The 22,363-nt window shown below is 26.4% G+C and overlaps 1 protein-coding gene across 1 annotated transcript in view; it reads right to left on the bottom strand.

Annotated features, from left to right (window-relative positions):
* LOC135929561 (insulin-like peptide receptor) overlaps positions 1–20,446 on the bottom strand; it is a 52,421-nt gene extending 31,975 nt beyond the window's left edge. Inside the window, exons 1-3 of the mRNA XM_065466207.1 lie at positions 20,305–20,446; positions 5,044–5,634; positions 639–960 (exon numbers count right to left, since the gene is read on the bottom strand). Coding sequence (XP_065322279.1) covers positions 639–960; positions 5,044–5,263 — 542 coding nt within the window. The 5' untranslated portion in view covers positions 5,264–5,634; positions 20,305–20,446. The remainder of the gene's footprint in view (positions 1–638; positions 961–5,043; positions 5,635–20,304) is intronic.
* Positions 20,447–22,363: the final 1,917 nt, after the last annotated feature.

Here is a 22,363-nt window from a genome sequence, read left to right as displayed (position 1 = left end):
AAAATATTTTATTTGATTAATAAAATATCATTGTTTTAGAATATACTGCAGAAAAAGAATCAACCTTTATAAAGTCTATGCCTTTTTACTTGCTCAAATTTCCAAATAAAAAAATTATATTTATAGGCGTTTATTGCCCCGCTACCCTAAAAGAAATTATATTGATGTTATTATTCGAATTCAGAGCTTAACATATATTATATAAAATTATTCGATTATAATGTTTATTTAATTTTTAATAAAATGTTATTACGTTATTTTTATTATATTGTATCAAGAAAAGAATATTGCTTTCGTTGCATATTTTACTTTATAATGATTTGATTCATCCTTGCATTTTTTTTAAAATTATTATATATTATTATTACCTATCCCAATCCAGCGAGATGTTTATAAATCTTAAAAATAATTCAATTAATATGGTGCGTGTACATTTTTTTTTTAAAAAAAAAAGGAAATAGGACAATTTAACATCGTGATTTCCCAATGAACTAAAGGCTTTTACATCCCGGTTTTTGATTTCTTAATAGATTTGCGCGATATTAAATCTGAGGAAGATATAATATATATACATGTGATAAAAATAAATTTTGTGCTACGATAATCTTTAAAAAGAGAGAAAGAGAAAGGACTAAAACCTTAAAATGAGGGTTAGGGAAGAAAGGCCGATTTCTTCGAGGTTGAAGTTTTGATAAATGGCTAGCGCGTAATTATAAGCCAAAGTGGTGCCTCTTATAACGGTCAAGTTTGGCAATAAAGGTCCAAGCGATGTAATGCCGTTGACCCTGTAAACTAACAGGTAGCCGGTGATTTCTGTCAAGTCGGGAAAGGATATATTTTCGAAATCCTGGGGTTTCGTGAAATCGAACAGGGCTATCTCCAGGTTTCCTTCTATAACGGTACAATTTTCCAGGAGCTTGAAATTGGCCACGGTATTTCGAATGGTCATACTGCCGCATACTAAAAAAAATTAATGTTAAAATATAATGAATGATGTTGGGTGATTTCTCGGTTTTAAGATGGCTAAAAAATGGCCAAATAAATTTTTAACTGAAAACTATCACCTCAAAAATATAGGTAAAACTTTAAAGTATAAAAAATTATTGTGAGTTCCCATGCTTAGGGGATTTTCCTTTGGGATAGTCTATAGATTGCAGAGTTGTTATAAGATTTTTTTTAATGTATCCAGATATCGATATAAGGCTTAAAAAATACAGATGATTTATATTACAAAATAAAATATGTTTAAATTATCATAAACTTACTGAGACATTCCCGTTTATATATATTTTTAGTCAGCTTAAAAAATTCGTCAAACTAATGTGCTGGAAGGTCGTATAGTGTTATAATTTATGGATAACATCTATAATAGTAAAATCTCGATACTCATTTTTAAAATAATCATTCAAATTTCAATGAGCATTAAAATTTATATCCTCTGATTCACTTTCAAGTTTCTGGAAGAAATCGAGGCTCAATTCGACGTGTTTGGAAATGGGAATCACTTCTTGTGATAAATTCTATAAATATAAATAAAAAATCCGGGGTTTTTTTTCCTGGGGGTTTTTTCCGGTTTTTCCCTATTACTTTTTAGATGTTTAAAAAAATATATAGTATTAAATCTTTCCATTTCATTTTTCTATATTAATATCATTTAGAAAACTTCGAAAGTTCATTGACTGATCGTTGTGTCAACTCTTTTTTTCTTCTTTGATTTTTTTTTTAATTTTATGGCACCCCAAGTCAAATTAAGTTTGACAAATTTTCTGATTCTGTCTTAATTGTTCCATCTTCATCAGTAACATAAATATTAATCATTTAAAAATTTATAATATATAAAGATTAACCAATTTTCGTCATTTATTGTGTAGGATAAAATTTGTCTTTAAATAGGAAAGAAATAAGGTAAGATAGATAATGATTGAATTTAATAGAAAAAATTAGGATTAAATTTTAAAAACAAATTTTAAATGCACTCAATTAAATGTATCTATAAATTGATAGAGATAAGAGCAAATAATGTATCTAGAGATAAATATATATTTTAAAAAACAAATAAGATAATTTTTGTATCTTGATACTTTAACAACTCTTAGAAGATTGAACCGAAATAACCTGATTTTAGTCATAATATGAAAATTTCGAAATCCGGGGCAGACTGTAAAATGATCAAAAAAAATCTAAAGGTTATTCGACGATGCACGCATTTATAAAGATCTTTGAATTAAGTTATTAAAAACATATGTTCAATGTCAACCATATAACACATTATCGCAAAGCAATTATATTTTTTGGTAACCAATATTATGTGATCCTTTATAAGCTACTTTATAAATGTTTCTGCAAATTCGGTTTTGAGATTAAACTAAAATATCCAAAATCGTATGGATTATATCAAGTTTTTTTTAAAAAAAACTAATAAAAATTTAATGTTCCTTCTTTTGTTAAATTAAAAGTGAAGTGAGTTATATTTATGGGGAAAAAAAATTCATTGAATTAAAATCATTTTTAAAGTATATACATTAAATTTATATAAGTATATGAATATCAATTTTAATGAGCGTTTTTACTTAGTGTAAATAGGAAATTTTTTAAAATTAAATTAAAGGATTAAGAATGATATCATGTGTATAAGGATTGCAATGTACCCCTTGTATTAGGGAATTTTCATTTAAAGAAACCCGTTGGAAGGAAGGGAAGGGGACACAATTTTTATCTTAAAAAAGACTAATAAAAATTACTAGTTTAATATTATTATCCATTTTTATGGGTTGGCAAAAGAAATGATTTTCTTAAAAAATATTTTAAACGCTATTTTATAATTCATTTTATTTTTATCGCGATTTTAATCAATAACTAATATTTTAATTAGAGAATTATGAATTTAGATTAAAAAGTATCATATATATAAATTACCTCAGTATAAAAATTAGCATTCTTCAGAATATATGTTCAAAAAATTGTTTTAAAGAAAATATATTGATAAACGATAATCTAATTTGATATTTCGCCAAATAAAGAGCTTATTATAAAATAAAATCCGATATGTATATCAGAGACCTGCAGACTCGGCCCATGTTTAATTTTTTTAAATATACCCGAGCCGGGCCTGAGATTTTTTTACCAGGCCGGGCCATTTTAAAACGCCATTATTAACTATAAAAATTAAAAATAAATATAATATATTGTAAAAAAACCGGGACGGGCAGAAAAAAATCCAGGCTGTACAAATGGTATTTCTGCAGGTCTGTGAATATATATAGTATATGCATAAATATTTAGTTTTTTTTAACAAATCAGTAAATATTTAAGTCAGAAAGAAGGTCAATCAATATTTTGCTAAAGGCAATTTTCTAATTCAAAAAAACTGTTTATTAATTTTAAGCTATTGATAATTTCCAACTGGGTTTCCTGATAGATGCATTCCCCCTATTTAAAGTGCCTCAGATTTGCGGCAATTAATTGATATATGCTCAAAATCAAGAATTTTAGAAACACAAATCTTTTTCTATTAAAAGGTTAATTATTTTTAAATTTTATTATAAATATATTTTAATCAAAAAAACGAGGGTCTTTTTTCTAATTCTGGGAGGAAGGGGGGGGGGGGGTAAATCAATTTTTTATAATAAAATATTAGAGTAATAAAATCGACAAAGGTAAGCATTTTTTTAAAAAAAAAATGTTTATGGATAGGAAATTAATTTGACTAAATTAAAGGAAATATTAAATTGTATCGAAATTAATTTTATTATTTAAAATTATTTTTATGGTTGTCTGTCTTTTTACCCACCATACTTAAAATCAACATTATTATATAATATCATCCCAAAAATGTTTCAAATCTAATAAACAGAGGTGTTAAAATAAAATTAATGTATCGTAATAAGATACATTACAGATCATTGGGTATCTAACTACAGTTCCGATACCAAATTTGTATCTAGATACTATACCAACTCTGCTAATAACCAATGAGACCGAAATAACAATGGAATATGGCAAATTTTAATACCCTAACGCTGATCACAAATTTTTTTGGATAAAATCCTTAGCTGGATCTAACCCATGTAAAGAAAAATCAAATACATTAGAAAACCAATTGAATAGTGGTTATCAGAGGGAACATTTAATTCAAGATAAAAAGAGTAATACAATCAACCGCTTCAGTAAGAGTTAATATATCACTTAGAGTGGTTAAACTTAGGAATTTATTCACTAACTAACTGAAAAGACTGAAAAACTAGTTTTCTTTTAAATAATTAAATTCAAATATTAATTGGATGACAGGGATATTGCTCGTTTTAATATTATTATTCTTCTTTATCTGAAATTTGGAATGTAATTTTTTAATTTTACAAACTGATTATTTTCTTTCGTTTGTTCATTCTTTTTTTTTCCTCTTCTTTCTTTCTCTCTTTAAAAAAAATTTAAAAAAAATATTTCTATTAATAGTTTCTCACTATATTAAGATTAGATGTAATAATAATATAGTGTCAAAAATTGAAATAGAAAATGAGAATCAAAGTAAATCAAGATTTATCCAAAAGTATCGAATATGAATAATTCACTCTTCAATTCATTTTTGAATAGGCTTAAATATTATTGGGGGGGGGGTGATAAACCGTAATCTCAAAAACGCCCCCCCCCCAGTATTTATGGAGCTGACCTGAATTGTTTTAAGGTACTATTTACCCTAATTTCTTCTATTATTTCTATTAACTATTTAAGGATGAGGATAAGAAAAAAAACTAAGTAAATAAAATTATAAAACTCCGATAAAGAAAAAAAAATCAACTAATTTAGCTTTATTGCATTAGGATTAGATTTTAAACATTTTCTTGTTTATAAATAATTGGGTTTAAATTACATGACAAATTAAAAGGAAAAGATGTCCTTGAACCTTGTGAATTTTTTTATAAAAGTTTTATAGTTGAAGAAATGTTATAATTTTTTAGTAATAAAAATCGATATTTTATATAATTATTTTTTTTTAAATAACTTCAAAAATTATTTTTTTTTTAGATTTATCGTCAATAAATATACCGTATGGTGATTTGCGTATGTTCACAGAGGATTGACGTAGTTTTTGTGGTTGAGCTGTGGACTGGGATTGACCAATTCCAAAATTGAGCTGAAAGAATATGGAAACGATCAAGGTGTAATGACGAATAACGCGCGAAAATGTAACATAGTGAAAATGATTATTATTCCTATATCTATCGATACTATTCTTATTAAGGAGGTTCGTACCTGATTCCTTCATTTTGATGTTCTTTTGAGATAGCGTTGAAAAATCTGGCCACCCCGATTAAACTTGTCATCTAGCGAAACATTTTGGAATAATTTTGAAATATCGAAAATACCATAATTTAGTAATGATTATTATGATGTGTTGCATTTTTCGTTTGTTCGGGTTATGGTAATAAGAATATATCAAAATAAAATGAATAAATTATATTTTTGGGGTAAATTATTTTAATAAGTGTCGATTCATAATTTATCAATTAGCTTTTGTTTGTGCGCAATCATTTAATTCTTTCGTTCCTTGGTAATTTAAAATAATAGATGTTTTTTAAATAATGTTGAATAGTTTCTGGTTTGTGATAGGGTAGATTTTCTGAAGTTTGTCATCCACTATATGTAATTTATGTTTTAAATCAACATATAAAATCCATATTATTAATTAGTCATAATTTATTGTTATACTATTTTTTCCTCCAATCAATAAAATCAAAAATTAATATTTTCTTTTCAAATTTGAAAAATTATTTTTAAAAAAGTAACATTTAATATTAATTAGTTTAAGTATAGTAATAGTATAATAGTAAATTGTATAATTTTTTTTATATGTTTTAGGTAAACATTTGTAATAACAACTAAAAAGATGGATGGATAAAAAAAAGTGCTAGAAATCTTATTTTGTTTACCTTTATTTTATACATTTTCTAATAAAAAAATAATAATATTCATATTAAGGTTGTGTCCAAAATCTGTTTATAAATGACAGAAGTTTTTAAAATTTCAAAAATTTTAAAATTTTAATGAAATCATGTTAAATTTGATATTTTATAATTTTCTATAAATTTATTTGAGATATTAAAGTGACAATTTATAATAAAATAATTCAAATTTTTTTTAAAAAAAAAATCAATGTTGGTAGATCAGATAAATAAAATGATTTAAAATTATTAAAAATTAAATTAATCCCAAGTCATTCTTTTGATTGCTAAAATTCATGGAATCAACCAATCAGAGAGTGGAATCACTAACTATATAAACCTTTAGGGGGGTGAGTCACTTTTAAAAAAAATAAAAAATGAGCATTAAAAAAAATGTCAGAGGGCTTGAGCGCCAAGGCGTCCAACGCCAGAGAAATAATAATAAAATACTTATAACCTCTGTTGGCATTTATAAATAATAATATGTATCTTCTTTAGCCATCCTAAGCCAGCTGTTTAGGTCGGCTTTCCATTTAAGAGTCTAAACGTTAAGAGAAAAAAAATACGAAAAATAATAGACACTAAACACTTAAAACAAACAAAAATAGGGTGTCCTAATTCAAAAGCTGTTTAAACTAGTTAGAAATAAGTATCAAAAATAAATCGAACCAAGACATACCCAATATCATTTTTTTTTCATCTAGTTAGCAAGGGGAAAAAAATAGGTTTTTCTTTTTTAAAAAATGTTTCTGTTTCTGAAACAGTGCATTTATATGAAATCTCAGCACTCTAGCGAAAGATGCGATGTCGCGCTCGTCTTGTTCACTATAGAAAATATTTATTTTTTTTATTTAAAAAAATCTGATCAAATGGTCAAAGTCAGAGGCTTGACAGACACTCTCACCGCGCTTTACAGTGGACTTAAAAGTTAAGAAATCTCAAACTATGGAGAGGGGTCATAAAATTTTTAGTTTTGCGTGGTCATCTTTAATCAGGGAAATAACAAACAATATCAAATTTATATAAATTATTGTTATTAAAGCTTATTATCATTTTTAGCCCTCCTTTATACATTCATTATTAAATTAAATTGTAAAAAATTAAACAACGAATTTTATATCTGACGATTCGACCCCTAACCTCACGCGAAGTTGTCCAAGATCGGGAAGCGAACTTGCAACCCTCCGCGTAACTGGGTTGCCTATCCCTGAGTTAACAAGCCCCTTAAAATAAGATTTATTTTATTAATCAATTTTTCATTATATTTAAATAAATATGGAAAATAAAAATAAAAAATATTTCATTGATATAGGTTTATAAAGATTTCTTTTATTATTTTTTTAGACGCATAATTTTTTAAAAAAATAAAAACAATTCAAATCTTAAGTTTTAAAATTTTTTGACATTAACAGAAATTTACATATCGTAAATTCATTTATTTTTTTAAAAAAAACAAGAAGAAAAAAATGTCCTTTCTGTTTTACATGATAATGACATTGTTTGTTTTTTTATATTTTAAATTTTAAAAGGCGCATATATGTGCAATCATGAGTTATCAATCATCAAGTGTTGTTAAAAGTTACTCTTGAAACTTAACTAGTATTAGACGTAACTGCTACAGTTATGTTTTAAAAGTAATTAGTTAAATTATAAGTTACTTTATAAATCATTTATATAACGCACCATTTTTTTAATTTAATATTAAAATAAATTACGATTTACAAATCGTAATTAATGGTGTAATTTAAAAGAAAATATACAATTTATTTATATAAAAATATAATTACACTGAAAAAAAAAATCCAAAGAATAAATACATTTACTCCGAAATAAAATATCAGAAATATATATTTGCACTGATTATTTTTATAAAAATTCGGGCTTAGTAAATTTTTATTTGCCTTTAAAAATAAACTATTTTAAAATTTTCTGTCTAAAGGACGCACTTGTTTTTCTTCAAAAATAAGTTTCCCTAGAGTGGGAAAACGTTCTATGGGAACACTTGGTGTGAGGACAACATAATATTTAATAAGAATTAATAATTTAATATCATTTTAATAAGTTCAGATGATGACCCATATTTATTTTGTAAATTCTACAAAGGTGACCTAATCACAATTTATATGTTTTCTTATAATTATAATTATATAAAAAGATTTTGTTGGCATCTTATGTTGCTACTAAGCATACAAGAGCATCAGCATACCCGGGAAGGTAGTCAAAGCAATTTTAATTAATAATTCAGTTTAATATAATTGATTTAGCTAAACAAAAATCTTTTGCATGTATAAGTCTAACTAAAATTAGTAAAATTATATATTATTTCAAACATATTATGTGAAAATAATTTTATAGAGATGTGTTCATATAGCTTGAAGTGTGGATGACTTAGATGCTAAAATATACCTTTTTTGGAGGCATAAGAGCAGTGTTGTTATTGGGACGGCTTAAATAGCCCGATTACAATTTTAGCCAAATTATATTAAGTAAGCCTCAAGATTTCAAATAGAAGTTCAAACCTTCTTTTGCCATCTATGAACAAAATCTTTAAGCTATTATTTTGGCTGTAAAATCTTAATTAGACCCTTATCGACCTAAATCGAGCCGTTTAACAATATACATAAGAAAAACTTAACGCTACTATTGTTTGTACAAAGTGTTCTCTATGTGAAATCCAAAATACTTTCTGAAGCTTGGCTAAAATATTTTAGCATCTAAGTCTGTTGTTTTGGTACAGAATCAGATATTTAATCAAAATTTTAAAATAAGTTTAATTTAAAATTAATTTATTATAATATAACGTATTAATTATTTGAATATATATAATATATATATATATATGAATATTTTAAAAAGTAACTAGTTACATTTAACTGTAACATCCTAAAAAATATAACTAGTTACAGTTAATAGTTACAATTTTTCAAATATAAGTAAGTTATTTTTTTGCAAAAAATGTAACTAGTTACTTTAACAAAACTATAATCATCTTTCAAAAATAAAAAGTATGATCTGAAAAAATTAAGAAAAATAAATAAGATTATATTAAATAGAACATTTGGTCATTATGGTTATATTATTCAATTCATTCGCGATATTTTTGGAGCCGCGCGATAAAAAAAAAATTTGTTAAGAATGATGATACTGATTTGTAAAGAATATTATTGTTTTTGCGCCCATAAAAAATATAGTCTAAATTAATTGAAACTTTCTATATCCTGTGGGCCAGGTTGTGTGAGGAATAAAAATGGTTCTAATATCCTTTCCAGACTTATCGGGGGGGGGGGGGGGGGGGGGGGTACTGCGCCTCACAAATATTTCTTTCTATTGATAAAATAATTATGATATTGACGTATCCAGTTTAATCTTTTTTTCGGGTATTAACTTAAATATTTCAAATAATGTTTTATTTATTTTTTTAAATGATACCGAATTGAGGAAGTAATTAAAACTTCTTGCAATTAATGATCAAATACATTTTGATAGTAAATTTCATTACTTTTCCCCGCACATATGACATGAATAAAAATCATTTTATGTATATTGAATAATAATCATCATTTTATATTGCATTTATATACTTAAATTTATTCACCTTGAGTATGAATTTAAAATTGGTAATTTATTCACGAAAAAATAGTTTTTAAAAATACCCTAAAAAATAATATAAAAAAATAATGAAATCTTATTTTTTGGTAGACAAAATTTTTTAACCAAAGAAATAAAATACTAAATATAAGTACTTCTTGGTTCTAAGGCTAAGGATAATGACAGGCAGCGTTTCCGAAATTAAACATTTCAGACTTACTAAAAATGTATAGAGAATATCAAATTTTAAAAAAACGGTATGTCGATATCGATTGAACTTTTCACCCAGATGTATTCTATACTTATATAAAAGTATAGATATATTTTTTAGAAATTTTTTATTAATCATTAACAAATACAGCCTATATTAAAAATAGAATATATTGTATAAAATAACTTAATACTTAATATACTAAATATTATTATTGGATTTTAGCAATAAAACATTTTTGAGGTTTTTATCAAGGAGATATCCCCTCCCATTATTTAAAAAAAATTTTAGCAAAGCTGAATAAGCTTTAAATCGACGCGCTGAGAGGAATGGTAGTGTATTTTATAAATAACAATTAAATATTAGGAAAATTATTTAAAAAGGTGAACGCTTTAGTCTATGTGCTAAAAATATTATCTAGTTTTTGTTTTATATTAGGATTATTTACATCATGTTATAGCATAGGCTCATCAAAAAAGTGACATTTCTTCTTTACATTTATTTCCGGAATAATGATTGTTGTATAAGGGAAACATAGAAGGTTGACAGTTCAATCACTTATATCAGCTTTTCTTATCTCTATATATTATCTAACCCCAATTAAAGCTTAAAGTATGAGCGATTCACCATACCCATAATCATATTATTCATTAAGCGTTATTAAAAAAAATTAGAATGGGCATTCATTCATCTTTATGAAAATAATTATGATAGTATAATATATATAACTTCAAAGCCTCGATGAAGCTACATCAATTGTCTATTATTGTCTTGGATATTTTGTTTAGAATAAAAGTCAATTATTTTCTATTATCAAAGATATTTAATTTGTTATATTATATGAGATTTGAATTTGCAGAAAAAAAATTATGAGGAAAATAAGAAATGCTCATTGGGAAGAAATCGGGGTAACTCATTGGGGAGAAATCGGAAGGCTCATTGGGGGCTATAGAAGGAATTGGAGGGGGGGGGGATAGACACAAATATGTACATGTGGGGTTAAATTTAAAAGGTGAGAGATACAAAAGAGGTGTTTAAAATTATTGTAAAAGTATAATTGAGAATGTATTAACATTGGGAATTCTAGCCTAAAATATATGTGTAGCACTTGGATATTAATATATCGAAGAATTAATAGATAATAAAGTGGTGAAATAAAAAGAAAAGGAAAGAGAATGAGTAGATCGAACCAAATATTGTCATGAGGTGAAGATCAGATAGACGATCATAAGAAGACTAGTATTTTAAAACAGAAAAGGGGCTGAAAAGTGTTTTAAAAAAATTAAAAATTGATTGTGCTTATGAATAGAGATTAACAACTCGAGTAATTGTGGGAAGTATGGAAACTAAATGAAGCCTACGAAGGCGAGTTATTAACGTTGGACCTATATTCGATCCGATGCAGCAAATACACTTCAGCAAAACTATTGGAGATTTTGAAAGGATTGGCAGCCACAAAAGTTTAACCAATACCGTTCGAAACAAAAATATATCAGATATATCATCTACGATACAATGTCGTGATACTTTAACAACTCTTTCGAAACATTTAATAACATATTATATATTTATTCACCTATTATTTTAAAATATGAAAATTATTGCAATTAATACAATACAACTAAGTAATCTGAAGATAAATTTTTATAATTTGCAAGCACTGATTTGGAATCAATTTCGTACAGCTTGTCGGCTTGCTATAACTTTCACATTAGCACTTGCACTCGAGAACGCTCTGGTATGGGTGTTGAACGACTCGTTTTTTAAAAAAGGCTTACCCAAAATTTTAGCCAAATAATACTATGCTAGCCCCAAGATTTCGTTCATAGTTGGCGGAAAGGTTTAGGCATCTATTAGCGAATTCTTGAGGCTTGCATAATACTATTTTTGACTAAATCGAGCCGTTTAACAACATGAAGTATGGCCTTAGTCTAAATGAAATTAATAAATGAATGCTACACAATATAAAAAATTTATTTAATTTATACTATGTTGTAAATTATATTTCTTACAAATTATTATTATTATAAAGTATAAAGTGTATAATTCATTTTAAATGTGAAATGATTGCATTGATTTTTTTTATAAAAATATTAGAATAGTTTAGATCGCGATAAAATAAGGAACGTCAATACTGCTACCCAATTTATCATAAATTGGGTTGATCGGCTCCGAAATTTCGCCCTAACAAAACTATGCTATTTATAGATTCAAGTCTCCCTTTAAACGCGATTTTTGAAGTGTACCCTTCTTTGAGCTGAGGATCAGTAGTGTAGTTTAGAGTAGGAAGGCATATAGAATTTTTCATTCCAATACGATTTTTGGGTGTAGTAATAAAAGACCATTCCTTGGTGGAGAAGGGACGATTGTCGGATTTTAAAATGGTCGGAAATACGTAATTGGATGGAAACATGTGACCTATTAATTCTATATCCGCTGATGGATAAGAGTTCTCGTTGTATAAATAATGAATGAGTGTTTCTGTGGGCTCACCGCAATGATGTGGCACTTTTTCTTTACGATAATAAAACGATGCATATATAATTGACATTTCTTACGTCATAGACAAACTTTATAAGCTATACTATGAACTATCCCTTCCCTTTTTTTCTTATTTTAAAATAACATGATTTAGAGAATGTCCATCACTCTATATAACATTTAAACATTGTTTTTTTTTAAATAATACCTAATTGACCTAATGAATTTAACATTTTTCTGACGGGGCACTTCAAAATGGCGCATACTTGCATATTCCATTCATATAAGGCGTCCCCTTTCATGGTACCGGTATAGAGGGCTAAAAAATAACCATGTTTATCATTCGACATGATTTTCAAGCTATCTTTTAAAAGGCCGTATGCGCGCATATAATGACTTTGATACCTAAATCTGCAACAGAAGTCGGCACCTTCTATTCTATCTTCAACATTTTCTTCTTGAATAACGAATGTTTGGTCTCTACCATTGCGAAATTTCTCGCAAATAGCGATGTCCATATGACGAGAGGAAACTGCTTTGGATATATTTAAAGGATACAACGTGAAAGGTAGATCAATAATCGGGTGATAAAACAAGAAATCATCTTGATCACTGGGCGAGAGAACAGGCTTGCTGATATATTTAGCGAAAGTGTTTACAATTGTGTTATCGTCTCGGAGTTTTTCCACGTAGACGCTTTGAGTCTCGTTGTGGATACAATCAAAAGATGGTACGCAACACAACCGACTGATCAATAGAACCCCAGAATGAGTGGAATGATTAAATGACTCTGAAAGATGCAAAAAAATATAATATCGGGGATTTAAGAAATTAAGTCTTTTATGAAGAAGAAAAAAATGCATATACTAAATTGCAATTTAAGTTAACCGATCGTATCGTAAAACGTATTGATGTAGCCACTGTATCCCGCGTATATCCCGCTTCCGGACTGATAAACATTGTATTTCGCGTCAAAATACCTTAAATTAGCAGCTAATAAATTGACGTTCGTCCTAACGGCGTACCCGTATTGAGCTTGCAAAGCATTGGTAATGGGTAAAGCGTCGGGCCAATCTGTTGGATAAGCCACGTTATAAGGTCGCGGCGTCGTTTCTTTATTTTTTGCCATTTTTTGTTTTACGTGAATGATATTTTTTGTTAGTTTAAATCAGAGACCTGCAGAGGTACCATTTGCACGGCCCGGGTTCCATATTTCCAGTCCCAGTCCGGATTTTATTAAAATATATTACATTTATTTTTAATTTTTATAGCTAATAATGGCGACTTAAAATATTCGGTTTTAAAATATACGGCCTGACTCGATCCGGGAATATTTAAAAAAATTAAAATACGGCCCCGTCCGTGTACCAGGGTCTGCAGGTCTCTGGTTTAAATAAGACAAATTTGGATAATTAATTGGATGTATAATAAAAATAATGAACTTTAAATTCATCATAATGATGAGTTCGGGTTAGGAATTCAAACTAATGATAGAAGAAAAAAAAATTAACGTCGACAAATACTTATCACATAACATCTAGACATTCGAAATAGTGATGTTAAACGGCTCGTTTTAAGCTGATTTTTTAAAAGCGGCTAACTCAATATTTTAGCCAGAAAAAAATTGACTAAGGTCTCAAGATTTTTCTAATAGCTAATCAACTTTTGTTTGTGCCATCGATGAACAAAAATCTTTAGGCTAGCATAATATTTTTTGGAATAAAATATCGAGTTAGCCGTTCTTAAAAATCGACTCAAATTTAAACAAACTTCGAAATGCAAATCAATTATAAAGCAAAAATCATATTTTTTTTTAAATTAAAAAAATAAAACCTTTATTAGATATAGATAATATTGCAGGATCTTTGAATCTGAGATCGAAGCAAATAAAGGTGGTAAAATTTGCGCCAAAATTTGTTCCAAAAAACGAATTTGGACAGTTTATATCTTCATTTTTAGTCGAATTATTGGATAGTTTCGACAAAATCTGTAAAGGGCTGTCAAAATAATCCATTTCATCCGCGTAAAGATTACATTTTCGGTATTTGGCTATTATTTCGCCCTTATCATCTATGACAATATTTGTATTAAATTGAAAATTTCCATCAACAGGGCATAATGAGCCGTAATCAACATTGGCATAAAAATGAGCGCCAAAATCTGTCAATAATTCTGATATACTCTCCTTTGTACACGGGAATAACTTATAAGATTTTTTTAATATATATTTTTTGAGAACATAAAATTCCAGTGAAAATAAAAAATAATATAATATAAAAACTATCAAATTCTGATCCTAAATATTACAAAAGTGACGAATATATTTTTTTTTAAATAGTAATAATTCAATATTTCAATGCGAATAGCTCTTTAATTCAGATGTTTATCATCTTGAAAAGGAAAAACGGGAAGCATTAATATTAAGCCGATATTTAGTACATAATAATGCTTCAATCAGTTATGCAGTATTTCTTTTATAGTTGTTAGTAAAAAAAAAAGAAGAAGAACAAAAATTAACTAATTTTCACGCTTACAAATGACTGAAAGCATTTATTCTGAAACTAATTACCAATATTTTTAGTGTTTAATTTAATTAATACATTATTTTAGTGCATCCGTTTGATAGAATGTATAAAGAAATTAAGGAAGTTATTAGCAAAAATAAAAAGAAAATTGGTAAAGCTGGAATCATCCCTGAACGGGATAAAAAATATGGAAGCACTCAATTTCAGGTTTATCCCAATATGGAGTACCTGATTAGTACTTAAAACGACTTAATTTAAAATTATACTTGCATGGTTTAATTAAAGAGTGACAATTTTTATTAGTATAAGAAATCTTAAAAATCTTGCAAATTAATAAGGGGGGGGGGGGGGGTAGGGCATACGTGCGTGAATGAATGAAGAGTTAGTAAAGTAAAAATGAACATAACATTTAAAAAAATAAGTTATTAAATGTTTAAGGAAAATTAGCAATAAAGATTTATATAGTTAGCTTGTGAGACCCCAAGTCCCAAGTTGCTCAAAAAATTAATGGTTTATAGTTACCGTTAGTTAGAAGGGTGTATAACGTTTACGTTACCTGTAGACAAAAAAAAAGTAATGACGTAACTTAAAAAAATTTATAACGGTTTTAACAGCTATTCGTTATATATATAATGGTAGTAGATAAGTGAAAATGGGAAAATGCAATAAATATGTGAAACTTATTGAGTGGAAAATTGATATTTAATTCTGATTTATGATTAAATAGGGCATCTTTTTCCTTTTATATTTTAAATTAGAGAAGGGGAGAATATTAAAATACTTCCATTTTACTTATTTTAAAGAAAATACTCTTTTAAAAAGGTCTAAATTAAATAATCTATTTTAGGTATTGTAGGTTTTAAAATTAGCTGTAAAAATGAAATATCTCCCGATATTTCATAATTTTTTTTATTTTAAATACTTTTTGGCCCTGAATATTTATTTCTCAAACAAAAAATGATTTTTTTTAAATAATGAAGTAGAAATGAGTTGGAAAAAGGATTACATGTTAAGTCACTCAAATGTAGACCTGTGCGCCGATATATTGATTCAGCGGCGGTGACGGGTTTGCATTTTTATCAGGGTTGGCAAGTCGGTCAATTGATTAGTCAAATTTAGTCAATTGACCGGAGGAGTATTTTACCTGGTAAAATACGGTCAAATACTATAAAAAAATTTAAAGGAAAAATAATTAAAAATATCTTTAAAAAAGATAAAAACGATATAAATACATGTGATCACATGTTTGCTTATTTTTTGGGTCCACATTATCAAGAGGAGAATCTCACTAGTAGTGAATTAATGAAGTATATGATATAATTCAAGAATTAGCTATTTTACAAGATAGTGATGACCAAAATATTTTAAGTGATATAATTAATTTCAGAAGCAAAAACAGCATGTTTAATATAGAAAATTATGTGGAAAGTAGTAATTTCCATAAACAATCAATTGCGACCTCAAGTTAATAGAACCATGCCCATTAAGAGATTAATAATTCCTAGTTCTACTTCTTCTTTAGAAAGAAATAGGTCGATTTGGGATAATTTTTTATGAAAATAGAAATCGATTGAAGATCTAAGACATCAGGAAAATTGATTAAAAAATATTAAAGAAAATGATAATATTGAATATGAATCAGAACAAGAATCTGCTACAGATAGCTAAACGTTAGTTATTTAATGACAATGAATTTAAAAAATTAATATTATAGATTCATTTTACTATTATTTTCAAAATAAAGTTAATATTAACTTTAAAAAACATATATTTGAATTTGACCATATTTGACCCTATAACGTATTTGACCGGTCAAATGCACAACCCTGATTTTTATACTAGCGGTCAGCGGCGCATCCATAAAATTCTAAAATTGGCGGGCCGATAAAACAACATATATGATAAACTGTATAAATTTGTTTCTATGCCAACAAAATTAAGCATAAAAATCTAAATGTAAATACATCTCTATTACACAACAAACAAAATATAAATATACATTTATAAATGTTTATAAAATATTTTTAGCAAAAGATAATGAATTGAATCATCAACTTAAGCAACGCGCGACAAGATATTGAAAAAATGCATATGATTTATAAAAAGGGGAATATATAATGGATACATAAATGAATTTCACACATATATAAATTCAAATAAACATATTAAATTTATATCAGATGATATATCATTGTATTGTAATTATTGTGGATAAAAATAATTTTATCCAAGTTATCTGGAGATAATGAAAATCTTTTTGAATTCAATATCTAACCAGTAACAGAGAAAGGGGCGTTGGTAGCTGGGACGAAAAGTATTTTCTTAGCAAATATTGCTAAATTGTTAATTCTAACTCTTTCCAACACATCAATTTCAACTTTAGCTTGCTGTCCTAATAGCAAATAGCATTCATGCTCTTGTTTATTAGAGATAATCTCATTATTAATCTTGTTTCACAGCTTTTTTTCAGACACCTATTACAGAAATAGGAATCTTTTTATGATTTTCTTTTTATTACTTCAAAATATAAGCTGACCAAAAAAAACTTCCATTATTGCCATGTGTGTTGATAATTTTATAACAATCTAACCTATATTACAGAGCATAACTTTTGCCAAATAAAATATATTATAATATTAATTAATATATATTAGAAATTTAACAATTTTATTAAAATAATTCATGAAAGATTTCATTAAGATAATTTATTCATGATATTTACAACTTTTGAAATTATGGTTTAAACGTGGGACTAATACTGTAAAACATATATGGTTTGAGAAGGAATATATTCACTTTACCATTGTCATTGACGATCAAATATGGATATTTTAATGCGAAATAGTAGAGCTAAATTTATAATACATTCTTTGAGATATTAAATATTTATTGTATATCATTTAATGATCCTATGGATTTCATGATATTCTTTATCAAATCCCAATCATAATTAAATAATTTAAGTTCATGTTTGTTTATTCTATTTGGATTTATATTGGTTTCCTTTACACATTCTAGTATCATTAAAATGATATATCGACTTTCGTTTAAAAGTTTCATTTTTTTTTCTTCGCGTGTATTGTATCGTTCATTTTCACATTCATCAATTTCAAAACCTTCAACGCATGAATTCATTGACCAGATTTAATATATCTGAAGTAGTTCTATTACTTCTGGGCATTTTCTATCTTAAAAAATAAATTATTCTTCCTTCAAAATTTGATTAAATCTTTAACCCAACAATAATTTCTCTACTTCATTTAATAATATTTTCTATTCAACTTACTTTCTTTATTTAATCCACTGTGATGACAAGATTATGTAATTCATGTCCTAACATAAGTGGTTCTCATATTCACCTAACCGGACAATTCTCTAGACTTGCTATTTTGAACCACTAATCATGGATGAAGGATCAAAAGCCGATTTTTTAAAAAAGGCTAGGTCAGTAATTTTATCCAGAAAAATATTACGCAAGCCTAAAGATTTTGCTCATAAGATGGCACAAATATTTGAACATCTATTAGCGAAATCTTGAGGCAGAGGCAATATTTTTCTGACCAAAATATTGAGTTCGAAGTTCTTAAAAATCGACTCAAATGGAGCGATTTGCTTCACTATCTACGATCATTGAAACTATCTTAAAATCTAAAATTAATTGAATAAAATTTTTAAGGAATTCGTAAAGAAAAAATATAGATATACCTATCGTTAAAAAACTATAAAATTAAAAAAGTTTTAACTTGTTTGTTGGCTCATATTTTACAAAAATATTTTTCATATATTTTTCTTTTGCGAAGAATCAATTCTAATTATACATAAATTTTGAGTTTTATATTTATTTTAAATATCAATGTAATTTGCAATTTTACGATATAACTTATAATAAAAAACATATAATTTTAATAATCGGACGTTATAAAATTGACAAAAAAAGAGTACAACGGTAGCAGCGTTGCATGGTGGCACACAGGTCTATCTAGATATACCTTTCTAAGTTTTGTCGATTGCTAGTATTAAATGAATTTTTTGTCATTCCACATCTTGAAATATGTAAATTGCACTACACATCATAAAAAAAAATTATTATCATTAAAATCCCAAATTTAGGTTGTATTTATAGCGAGATCTGATCGGGCACGATTTAACAACTGATCAATTTTTAAAATCTGTTTATGAAATCATTTTTTTCTTTATTAATAATAATTTTATCTTTAATTGCATTCATGATAATAATCTAAGAATTATTGATATTAATAAAGAAAAATCGGTCTAATAAACAGATTTAAAAAATTTTTCAGTCTTTAAATTGTGCCAAATCAAATCCTACTATGAATGCAGTTGTGCAATTTAAGTTAAAATAATTAAAATATGAGCAAGTTATAAAGATTAAAAATGTTTTAAGCATTTCATATTTCATAAATACACGATTGATTCATGGCCCAACTCAAGGAAGGTTACAATAGATCATTTATTTTAATTTCAATTTGTCAATTTATAATCATATGACATGACAGATTTGAAAGGTTATTATATTTAACCAACTAACACTTAATTAACCCTAACCAATCCTACTCCTTTAACTCAAACTACTTGTTAAATTTTTAAGTATATTTCATTCAATTAAAAAAAAATCTTCTTCAGTTAAATATTACTTTAGTTGAGTTATTATCGATTGACTTATTTATTTTTTTAAATTGTAAAAATGAAATAGAAAAAAAACAAGTTAAAATTGTTTAATATAAATTAATGCTTTAAATATTTTTAAAAACAAATAGTAGGATTAGGAATTACTTTTATGAAAAGAGGGATTAATCATCCAATCTTTTTTTTTTGATTTTGCTATTTGCAGACCTCTAATAATAAAGATGTTGGTGTAACCCTAATTATGAAGAGACATATTCAACATTTAAGAATATAGAGGCCAACTAGCCAAAATAGAAATTTTTTTCAACAATTTATAGTTTAAGATAAATAGAATTCTCCTTGTCTGAAGTTTTGGCAAGTTAAATGGACATTTATAATACTAGAACTACTGACTTATCATAAGGAAATTCTCCTCCTTTAAATTAAACAATATAAATTGTATGATTGCAATTTGATAAAAATAGTATATATCATAAGTAATAAGCTAATAATAATCCTCTCAAGTTCATAAACTAACTTTAATATTCTTTGTTAAATTTTGTTAGATAATATAATAAAAAAATTATGCCAAAAATATATATAACTAAAATATATAACTAAAATATATAACTAAAATATATATACTATATTATATACCTCTCCTAAATTTATAACAATGTATATAGTGTAAAGCTTGGCCCATAATTTTAATCTTTTTATAATTTCCTTATTATAATAGGATTTTTTTGCATGGTTAAAATTTTGAACAATTTCTAAATATGGGTACACATCTGATCTCTTTTTATGATGATTACCAATAATTCCATACTCAGGAAATATTATTATATTCAATTTCTGAGCAAATAAATAAAATATAAGGAAGTAAACATAAATCGCATTCTTTAATATTTAATTATAAACAATTTAGGTTCACCTTTGAAGCTGCAATTTGTAAAACATGTTTATAATTTTTCAAATTAGTATTAATATATTGATCGACAGAATAATTTGTAGAAAATGGATCTGCATAGGGCAATTCGTATTCATAAACAGCTCCTTTATATGTGCATCTATTGCTATATACACAGGTAAATATGATATTGAAAAGTAAAGGTTTAAAAATTATTTTTAAAACCATATGGTAGAAAATGATCACATACGACAACAGAAAGTGTTTGAGTTAATAAATTATGTCAGCATTATATTACCCAATCTGTCATTTTTTAAAAAAATGATCAACTAAGTCCAAGCTTCCCTCAACCTAATTTGAGACTAGAAATATACATTTTTTAGTCTAGTAACTTTTATTAATATTATCCTTTTTCTTAATTATTAAAAAAGAATAGACACAAGGGTGATCACTGTAGGAATTTACAAGATATTCTGTTTTGAAGGCGTAGTTGGGAGGGGGGCTGGGTAAAAAGAAATCCAAATATGCTGTTATCCTAAAATACTGAAATATGAACAATTTTGGTAAACTACCATCAAGTTGATCATAATCGATATTTATTCGACATTTATACAATTTCCCAGCAATCAAGAGCTATCATTAGTCTGGTTCCATACAATAACTGCTACTGCATATGTAAATATAATTAATTCTTCAAACCATTTTATTGCAATGTTTTTTTTTAAATTATAAAATCAATATACTAAAATGTGCATCCCCCCACCTCCTTAAATTTATAATGAGATCATTTGTGACAGAAATGGTGTTGGAATCTATTGCAACAAATTATAAGAAGCCGTTTTTTGTCTTAATGCTGATGAGAAGATTAGCAGTTTGTAAAAGTTTGAGTTTCATCATTTAATATAAAGAAATTTAATATAGTGGCGTAACGGCGGGGTGGTTTTGGAGTTTGAGTCCTCCAAGAGCAAAAAAAATATTAAGTATGTTGGATATGAATAAAAGTATCCTGATGTTTATATTTCTAGAAAGATATTATCATTGATTTATATAAATTATTTAACAATTATATTCTTCTAAAAAATGCATATGGCTTTCTTTACTTAATAATTAAATTATTATTAAGTGGATTGATAAAAAAAGCTTCTAACTGCTATGGATAGGTTCTTAAAAGATTCATTGACTCTAAATATAACTTTTGTTTAGTACATCCCCCCACCCCTTCATGTCCCAAATTATTAAAAACGAATTATTCAAATAATTTGAATCGAATACACATATGAAATTTTATTATTCTTAGTGAATACGAATAGTAAATCTATAGGTTCGTACGAAGAAATCATATAATGAATAATGCATAATTGAATTCAAATTCGTTTTTTAATTCGCTCACATCTTGGTACGAGAAGATTCGTAGTTAATTTTATTAGACTTAAGATGGGCCTGAGGTCTATAAATCATTTTTAAAATAAATTTTAAAACTATACAATTTTTTACGATATATTTAAATTATTATAAAAATTTTAATAATCTTATCATTTATATTGATTATTTTAGATGTTAAAATAATATAATAACTGTAAAAGAATCTTTTGTTTGACACCAAAATATCTAACATAAAATATATACATTTTTTATATAAAATACAATCTAGTAAGTGTAAATTGCAAAGTAGTAACAAGTAAAGAAATTGAAAGAATCAAAAATTGGCACTGATAATATTTCATTATGTAAAAACAAAAATTTTTTATCAATTATAACACTTGTAAAATTGATTAATTTTTAATTATATTTAATTTTAATACATATATATTTACGATAGTAGATATGGTAACTTGTGACAAATAAGTAAAGTAAGTTTTCAGTTAAATAAAATAGTTTATTTGGTAGTAACTATGTAAAGCGTATTTACTAAACGAATGTCGATAATTTTGATTATTCACTTATTTTTGTAACTTAAAACTTGTTTTTATATTTTTTATTTCTTCAACCTGAACAGTTTCAATTTTTAACCTTAGACTTACTTTGATATATATATTTTTGTTATTTTTTTTATAAAGCAGCTTAAATACTTTGTTTCAATTTT

Source organism: Gordionus sp. m RMFG-2023, chromosome 1, assembly GCF_954871325.1.
Source record: "Gordionus sp. m RMFG-2023 chromosome 1, tfGorSpeb1-WG-v2, whole genome shotgun sequence".
Taxonomy (NCBI): domain Eukaryota; kingdom Metazoa; phylum Nematomorpha; class Gordioida; order Chordodea; family Parachordodidae; genus Gordionus; species Gordionus sp. m RMFG-2023.
Note: the sequence above shows the minus strand (reverse complement) of the source record. Positions and strands in the feature narration are given on the sequence as shown.